Below are 9588 nucleotides of genomic sequence, written 5' to 3' on the forward strand. Positions count from 1 at the left end.
TGGGGCACATACCCAGTAGGGGGTGTGCAGGAGGCAGCTGATTGATTTCTCTCTCATCGATGATTCTATCTCTCTCTCCCTCTCTGAAATCAATAAAAATATATATTTTTTTAAAGATTTGCATTTTAGACTTTCATTTGGGGATAAAGTTAGGAAATGAGGCTCCAAACCCTATTTCATCTGACAAAAACAACGTATTTTAGTCTACCAGGATAGAGTGTCCACAGCACAGACCATTTACCACAAGATACAAAGAATGAAAAAACAAAACAAAACAAAAAACCCTACCTCCACCAAAAGGCAAAGCAATATATGTCATGAACATTTCTTTGCCTAAGATGGATAGATATACAACGGAAGGAAAAACACTCAAATTGCACTTTGAGGTAGATCAAACCCTTTTCCCACAGTAAATTCTTTGTATATACACATCAAAAACAGATCCAACAATCCTTTGAGAAAACCAAGGTCAGTTTGCAGCCTTGATCAGAACTGGTGGAGGAGGGATGGAGGTCTTGACAAAACTTTTCTACATAACCAAGCGGTTCCTTACCTGTTGTACCCAGCTGGGGCAGGGTCTGGAGAGGATCCTGCTCGTGGGTGCTCTGCGTGTGTGCAAGACCTTGCTGTTGGGGGTTCTGTCTCCTGTGCTAACCCATCTTGCCTTGACAGATGGCAGCTTCTGTGCCACTGGGAATCTGTCCTTCTCTGAGAGACAGGCCTTGCACAAAGAGTTCCACCCTATGTTAACCAGCTAGATGTTATTAGATCCTACCGGATAGTGGCCTGTGGAGACAGACCAGAATTTTCTGTAGGAAGGCTGAAGAAACAAGGCTCATCCACTGCCCCAACAGGAAGTGATGGAGCTGCTGGTGCTAGGGCCCAGTTTCACAAAGGCAGTGCTGAGAATAAAGAGCACAGGCCTGGTAGTTAGGAAACCAAGTGCTAAATCTGCTCTGTGGCCTCAGGTAAGTTACTTAAGGGGGAGGGGGGAATTCTTCATTGGCTAAGTGATAACCTTTGGTCTCTCTACCCCAGAGCTGGAGCTGTGGGGAGTAGCAAGTCAGATAATGGGTTGAGAGGGTTCTGTAAAGGGCATGGGATGATAATAATAAAAACAACAGCAAAACCACTGTCCTCCTCTTCAGAGACCACACTTCTTTCTGTTTCACTGCCTAGGGAATAAGAGAACAAACCTTTCTTCCTCACTGATAAAGGAAGAGTGGAATTGTTTATTAATGTTTGCTTATCAGACTTCCAAATTAGCACTCCCCACCTGCATTTCCTCCTAGAAAATCTACCAGGGAATGCCATCTCAGAAACCACACACAGTGAGTTCAATTAACACAGAATTTTATCTACAACTGTTTGACTTTATTTTTGGCAGAGAAACGTGTGTACACATGCATGTGCACATGACAAAAGGTGAGCAAAAGGAATAACTAGAGTTCTGAAATCTAAGCAATCATTCTAGAGAAACATTTGGGGGAACAGAAGCAAGGCAAATTGTTTAATTCAATTTGGCTTCAGTCAGCAAAAGAGGAAACACAGTCAGCAAGAAAAGGGGAGAAGCATTTGGTCTTGGGGATCCTTGGTCTAGTTTTTACATAACTACTTTAATAGAAATTGCTTTTAAAGGTTTTTTTTGTTTTGTTTTTTAAGCATGAATCTTCTCTGTTGGTAGCTCAACAGACACAACCATGGGCACATAATAAAGAACATAGAACTTGGAAGAAACTTCCAGATTAACTCTAACTGGACCCTCTCATTTTATAGATCAACAAATCATGGCCCCAGAAAGGGAAGGATTTGCTCAAGATCATGGGGCAGGGTGGGATGATAGCCCTGACTTTATACTTAGTGTAGAGCCCTTTCCAGAGGCAGGCAGGAGATAGTGAGCCCGCCTGGGCCCAGCCTGGGCCTCTTCTCAGGCTCCTCCTAGGACAGTTTGCTCTGTTGGTGGGGGAGGGTCAACCAGGGCACAAGTCACCCAAGTCTGGCCTAGAAACCGAGATGCCTGACAGGCCCATCTGTTATAGTCAATTTACCCAAATGCATTAACAAGCAAAAGAGCCAGCACAAAGCAGCAGTTATAGCTGGCAACCTCCTACTGAACAGCAGGTTTATCGCCTGCAATTGTTTGGGGAAGTCTGCTGTGTGCTGACCCCCAGGGAGCCCTGTCCACTTCCTCTGAGGTGCAGCCTGATGTGTCAAAGCTGCCCAGCCTCACTCACAGCCTAGGTGGGCATCACCAGGCCTTTCATACTCAGGCAGTTTTCAGTGGCTCCTGTGAAATCTACCACTTATCCTTCATATTAGCTCTGGAGGATGATCTCCTGCCAAGGTCTATAAGGCTTTTCCTGGGACCCAGCTAACAAGATCTGGTTCCTGACTGCCTCACTCACTCCAATTTGGGAGTGACAAGTAAATCACAAATGTCTAGGAGCCCATGTTTTCACCATTGTATGAAGAGCAAATGACAGGAAGCTTCACATTAAAAGTTCAATCTGCTCCCTGCCCTCTTGAACCGCCCACTCTAATTCAGATGATCAGACATGAGTTTGCCAAGGAGATCACTGAATTTAAGGGAACAACCTCCACACTGTCCCCCTGCCTCAGACTCCCCGCTCCATCCCAACTATACACTGCTCACCACAGCAAGTGAACTAAAGGCACAGCTTTGGTCCATCCCCACCACCACCACCCCCGTGTTTTAACTTTAGTAACTCCACTATGTACATAGACAGGAGTGCTAACTTCTTGGACAAACATGGCTCTTCACAGTTTGGTAACAAATGACATCTAGGACACAGACAAGGATTCTTCCAGCTGTGCCTGGGCCATGAACACCCTGTATTTCTGCCTCCACTCCCATGACCCTGATACACTGGAGCTCAGTTCCTCTCTGAGGCCTGCCTTGCACTCCAGACCAGGATTGGGGGCCCAGCACCCTTGCCTTTGGCATTCAGCCACAGAAGGGGCAATTGCAATATGGCTTGATACAGGCCTTGCCGCCCGAAGTGGAAGTAAGAAGGTTTCCATAACAGTTTCTCTGCAGAGGAAATTTTAGATCTTTACCCACTTTCCCATCTGGTCTCATCAGGCGAAACGGGGTGGGGGGTGGCAATTTTGTCCCACGGGGAAATTTACAATATCTGGAGACATTTTTGGTTACAACAACTGGGGGAGGGTACCCCCACAACAAAAGATTATCCAGTACCGCAAGTTATATGCTAAGGCTGAGAAATCTTGTATTAGAGTAATTAACAAATAGCAAAACCGACTTAACCAGTTCCCTTCTATTGGTGAAGCCAGCAAATAGTGAAATACTTAACATAAGTGTTGACGACAGGAAAAAGGCTTACTGAGGGCCTGAATAACCATAAATTGACACCTACTTTGGATTCATCCAGAAATACACCAGATGGCAGTCTGGCAGCCCCCAGTGCTGCAGAGTAGCAGGAGACTTGGCACTCCCTGCTCTCTATTGATGACCTCCAATTACGGCCTGAGCACCTCCCTGTCTAGCCCTGAGCTAGCAGTGGGGGCACAAAGAAATGACAAACTGGCTGTCCTCACATGGATGTGAGAGAGAAACATCAGTGGGTTACCTCCATACACATCCTAGTCTAGTGGGGACATGCAGTGCTAAAGAAGCAATTAAGAATTTTTATTCTTGGCTAGGCTGATATAACTTCCACTATCTTTCAAAAATCCTTCACCCTGGTCAGGGTGTGTATGCAGGTAACCCACTGATGTTTCTCACACTGATCTTTCTCTCTCCTCCCCCTTCCTTTTTCTAAAATCAATTTTAAAAAAACCTTCTGGGAAGGGAGAAAAACAATAAAGTGAAAATAAAGCAGTGTCAATTAAAACTATATTATGCTCAGCCGGTGTGGCCCAGTGGTTGAGCATTGATCTATGAACCTGAAGGTCACGGTTTGATTTGTGGTTGGACATGTGCCTGGGTTGCTGGCTCGATCCCCAGTGGGGGTATGGGAGCAGCCAATCAATGATTCTCTCTCATCATTGATGTTTCTATCTCTCTCTCCCTCTCCCTTACTCTCTGAAGTCAATAAAAATATAGTTTTAAAAATCTGTATTGCTATAGCAGCCCCTGAGATGAGATCAGCTCTTGGGTTTGCACCAGCTGGGCTTATGGGGCTTGTAAATAATTAAAAAGCAACTGAAAGGGGAGATCAAAGTATTAAGTGGATTTCTCCCTCTCAGGGCAACCAGGGTGTTTCATGGCTGCTAGTCACATTATCTTTTAGGATTATATTCTTGGTTTTCACTGACACAGGCAGCTCCAGACAACAGTTGGAGGAGTAAACTATGAGGGCTGCTTTGACTATTTTGATATGCATGGAGATGGGGGACACACACCAAACGGCAAACTTGTGATTGTCTTTTGTGAACAAAGAAATGACAAAGTAAGTAATAGGCATGCTACTAAGAAGGCAATTCGGATTTGGAAGGTAAAGAAAGGGGAAGGAGAAGAAAAGATAGGGGGATGAGGGTGATTGGAGATGGAAGGAGGGACAGTTCACTTAGAATATTTAGCAGCTGGGGCTGCCATTATAGCTCACCCCTGGATAAGAGGAGCATTTCATTGCCAGATCTCAATGAAGGAGCGGACACAAAAATCAGGGGTTGTATAACCATGGGGAAGAGGCTAGTGGGAGGAGCCTCCTCCCATGGCTTTGTCCTGAGGAGCTACACAGGTTGCTGAGGACCTTCTCCTAGAGAGGCTGGGGTTCTGGCCATGTTCCTGAGGGCTGTCCCAGATGGTGAACCCATTGCTATGAAAGGCTATAAAGACAGGAGGTTGAGTCACTGGGCTCAAGACTCAGTCATGCCATGGTCCATAGTGAGATGACTGGGGGTAGGTGAGGGAGAGTGAAAGGAGAGGAGAGAAGTGTAAGGTGTAATCAAGCAGATACCTATGTACCTACAGTTAAACTACAGGAATGACACCCACCAAACCAGTGGATGCAAAAATCAATGAGACAATGGGTTAGAAAAAGAGTTAGCTTATCCTTTTCACGGGTCATTTCCGACCCTCCCAAGAAATCCTGAGGGGCCTCTATTCTCTCACTGGCCCTTTTCAGTCTCTCTAAGGCTATATGTATCATCAGGAAGCCTCACATACTAGTTTACATGTGATGTCCAAGGAAGCTATAAGGATAAGAAAAAGGTATATTTAAATTCAAAATAACTCCAGAGACCAGTTAATCAGAAGAATGACAAAAATAAGACAGGATCAAGTCTGAATGATCAGTCCCTTCATTTTCTGCAAGGCCCTCTCCAATCTGGTTGTCAGTTCTTCAGCTAAGTTTGTAACCAATCAGCAGTAAATGCCTTGTCTTCCTGAACTGACTCTGGCACTCTATGGGGAGGAGTTAAACCAAAGTGTGAATTGCACACGGTAGGCACTCAATAAATATTAACAGAATTGAAATAATGCACACTCACCCCTCTTCTGCATAAAGATGAAGAGGTCATCCAGGAATTCTTTCCTTTCCGGATCACCGTCCAGTTCATACAGCTGCAATCCGAGTTCCCCCACCCCCCAAAAAAACACAATGAAAAAAATCCGTCTTATGCAGGAAGCCTTACACCAGAGATACACAACCATTTGAATGACTACAAATATGACTCATAGGCCACTCCTGTCCTATTCTTTGGGGATCAGATACAACGACCCACTGCAGAACTGCCCTTTTGTTATCACAAAGGAAACATTACAGACCTTGGCAAAATCTCGAGAGATCTCTCTTCCTCGGCCTCCATCTGCATCATCACTCCAAGCCAAACCACCATTCTAAAGGGGAACAAAGCACAGAATTCAGAAGGGAGTAAGAAGAGAGCATTAGAAAACAAGGCAATCCTTTAGGAGGAAGAAGAAGAGCATTAGCAATTGTGCTATCCTGGCTTACACTGCTCAGGTCCGTATCTCTGCCACCCTTATAGGGAGAGCTTGTTGTTGTTTTTATTTCCAATTATGGTTCCAAAATGAGAGGAAATCAGGTGGAAGAATCATCTCCATTTGTTGAAGGAGGGTGGGTATTACTTATGCGTAAGAATTTTGGAAGAGGACACAAAGGCCCAATTTCCTGAGAACCTGCTCACTCAGCTGTTCTTCGGAAAGAAGTCACCACTCTGAGATGTACCACTTTTCTGCAGGTTCTTTATGGTACACTAGTGTCCAGTGCATGGTTTTGTGCACATTGAAAGGAAATTAATTGGAAGAAATATTTTTTTTTAAATATATGTTATTGATTTTTTTACAGAGAGGAAGGGAGAGGGATAGAGAGTTAGAAACATCGATGAGAGAGAAACATAGATCAGCTGCCTCCTGCACATCCCCCACTGGGGACGTGCCCGAAACCCAGGTACTGGAAGAAATATTTTAATAATCGCTATTCGCCCTTTCTCTAAAATAGAAGCGTCAACCAAATTCACAATTGACAACATTGTGCCAATAGTTGGTCTTCAGACATGTTCTGTCGACACCACCACTTTCTTTCAGCTTCAGAATGTCAACAAAAACAACCAAATTCACAATTGACAATGACAGATCAAAACACACACGTGCGATTGGCACCGGCAAGAGCTTTATATGTATGGCACATGCTTCTCTTTCAGGTAATTGTCAGCAACACGGCAGTAAATACCAACACGAAGCAGATTATTATTGTAGATCACACAGGGAGAACAAAGGGTAAAATATTTAACTGTAGCAGTGTTTGACTATATTCTGCACAGTGAGAAAACCTGCAGTCATTTTCAAGATCCTCCATTTCTTTGTTTTCAGTCAGGTCAAGTTTCTAAACTTTCTAAATGTCCATTTTCCGACTAATAAAAAGAAAATAGGATTCCACCGGGTCTCCTATCTACCTACTCCAGGACTTCTGTGAGGATCAAATGAGATGAGGCATGGGAAAATGCTTCACAAACATTTGGTTAAATTGTAAAATGTTGCACCTGGCTATAAAGTAAGTCGGGTTCCTGGGCTGAAGAAACTGCAAGGAGGCTAGTTGCTAGGGAGAGGAAGCTGGGCGTTGCTATGTGATGTCATTACCTGGTGCCCATAGTCACTGTTTCCGGGCTGAGCTGGGCTGTGGACTGCATTTTGTGCCATGGGGTCTTGGCAGTGTTGGCTGCAATTTGGTGCGCTGTCGCTCCAGAGTGGTAGTGGGACTTGTGTCCCACTTGGAAGAAGCCAAGTGTTGGTTTGTCAGCACCAGGTCCATGGTGCCATTTATTTTTAAATGGCCCAGTCCACATCATGGCAGCCACTGTGTTTGTACATTTTATGTAATGTTGTAAAGATAGCTAGCCTGGCTTTCCATACAACACTCTAAGTGGGGGTTAATGGGTCAAAGGCAGCAGGCCACAGACACCGTAGTTGTGATATCTCAGCCAAGACTCACTACTAGAAGCCCTAAGTCTAGCAATGAGAACTCCCTAGTGATGTGAGGATCCCCAGAGCCGGAAATTATTCCCAAGGTACAGAGACCTTATGCCACTTAGTTGATGTTCATTTTTTTAAAATACATTTTTATTGATTTCCAGAGAAGAAGGGAGAGGGGGAGAGAGAGAGAGAGAAACATCAATGATGAGAGAGAATCATTGATTGGCTGCCTCCTGCATGCCCCCTACCAGGGATTAAGCCCGCAACCCAGGCTTGTGCCCTTGACTGGAATCCAACCCAGGATTTTTCAGTCCACAGGCCAATGCTCTATCTACTGAGCCAAACCAGCTTGGGCAATTGTTCATTTTCATTAGAGAAATAGCGAAAACCTAATCATAATTCAATTGATTAGGTTAAATACCACTCAATGGAAGGAAGGAAATGGCAAATATAAATATGCCTTTGTTTATGTTCTTGAAATTTGCTTCTTAGCCTTATTCAGTTGGATAACACTTATTCCTCAAATCAGGCATTGTTTTCCATGGGCAGCCTCCTCTTCACCCCCAGCTGTGCTAAGTAAGTACTCTGGAAATAATCTCTGTACATTTTGAGCTCAGAAATTCACATTACAATTTAGCTAAACTTTTTCCAGCCTGTATTATAAGCTCCTTGAGAGAAAAGGTGTCTTATTCATCTTTGTATCGCAAGCACACAGCACACTGCCTGGCACTTATTAAGCCCCAGTGAATGCTTGATGAACCATAATCATTGTTAAAAGGCTATTTGAGCCAATTAAGCATCTTTTAAAAATATACAAGAAAACACATATACCATACAGGAGAGTAAAAACCACCCTCTGCTAGAGGGATATATAAAATGTCATATTAGCCCTAGCTGTTTTGCTCAGGGGCTAGGGCGTTGGCCTGTGGACTGAAAGGTCCCGGGTTCGATTCTAGTCAAGGGTATGTACCTTGGTTGCAGGCTCCTCCCTGGCCCAGGCCCTGGTCGGGGCACATGCAGGAGGCAACCAATCGATGTGTTTCTCTCACATCAATATTTCTCTCTCTTTCCCGCTCCCTTCTACTCTCTCTAAAAAATTCAATGAAAATATCCTCAGGTGAGGATTTAAAAGGAAAACAAAGATTAAAAGACTGGATTTTAAAAAAATTTAAAAAGTCATATTAGAAGCCTGCTGTTCACCCCTGGGACACAGTGGATGGGATTGGACACAGGGAGTCCGTCACATTCTCTCATTGCTTCCCCAGGATTACAGGTGCATGCACTCACACAAAGTGCACATGCCACCCAGCTGGCTGGGGTGTTTAAGAGGTTGGGGAGGGGCATCTGGGAATGCAGAGCAGAGGTTTCTTGGAGGACAGTCTTTGGACTGCATAAGGATCTTGCTGTGAAGCTATGCCAATAAAACTGAAGCCTGGTCAAATTCCATTCTCTCTCTCCTCTCCCTTTAATAAAGCTTGCCTGAAAGCAGGAGATCTTAGGCGTTATATTTGAGGGCCATCCTTTTCTTCTCTTACTCCAAGTGGGATCTGAGGTATAGACCTACTTTCTGACAAGGTAAGCATAATCAAGAAGTGACACTCTGTCAGCTGAAATGAATAGGCTACACTGAATTGTTTCCCTGCTGGAAGTGCTCAGTAAATGCTATCTGACTATGCCAGGGGTGGGCAAACTTTAACTAGAGGGCCACAATGGGATCTTAAACTGGACCGGAGGGCCGGAACAAAAGCATGGATGGTTTGTGTGAACTAATATAAATTCAAAGTCAACATCATTACATAAAAGGGTACGGTCTTTTTTTTTTTTTAGTTTTATTCATTTCAAACGGGCCGGATCTGGCCCGCAGGCCGTAGTTGGCCCACGGCTGGACTATGCACTCCTCATGTCCCCAGCAGATGCGGTGGAAGTCTGCCTACCGCACCTTCAACTCAGGGAGTCAGATAACCAAATGGTGGAACACTATAAATAAAAAAATTTCAAAACCCAAAACTTACACCCATGTTGTAATTACAGTCAACAGAAATCTGGTGGCAACTAGGATAATGAATAATCAAGATGAATGATGTCTGTCAGGTCAGCAAAACCAGTCCTCCTTTCAAAGGATGCAGCAGCTTCCCTAATGCCCAGTGATTTCGCTTGAGCCAGAAATTCCT

At 44.3% G+C, this 9588-nt stretch overlaps 1 protein-coding gene across 2 annotated transcripts in view; it reads right to left on the reverse strand.

The window, feature by feature from the left end:
- Positions 1–9588, reverse strand: part of ARID3B (AT-rich interaction domain 3B) — a 68285-nt gene that overhangs the window by 12441 nt on the left and 46256 nt on the right. For both annotated transcript variants that reach the window (XM_006753726.2, XM_006753725.2), the window contains exons 2-3: positions 5753–5824; positions 5476–5548 (exon numbers count right to left, since the gene is read on the reverse strand). In XM_006753726.2, coding sequence (XP_006753789.1) covers positions 5476–5548; positions 5753–5824 — 145 coding nt within the window. The remainder of the gene's footprint in view (positions 1–5475; positions 5549–5752; positions 5825–9588) is intronic.

This window comes from Myotis davidii, unplaced genomic scaffold, assembly GCF_000327345.1.
Source record: "Myotis davidii unplaced genomic scaffold, ASM32734v1 scaffold992, whole genome shotgun sequence".
Taxonomy (NCBI): Eukaryota; Metazoa; Chordata; class Mammalia; order Chiroptera; family Vespertilionidae; genus Myotis; species Myotis davidii.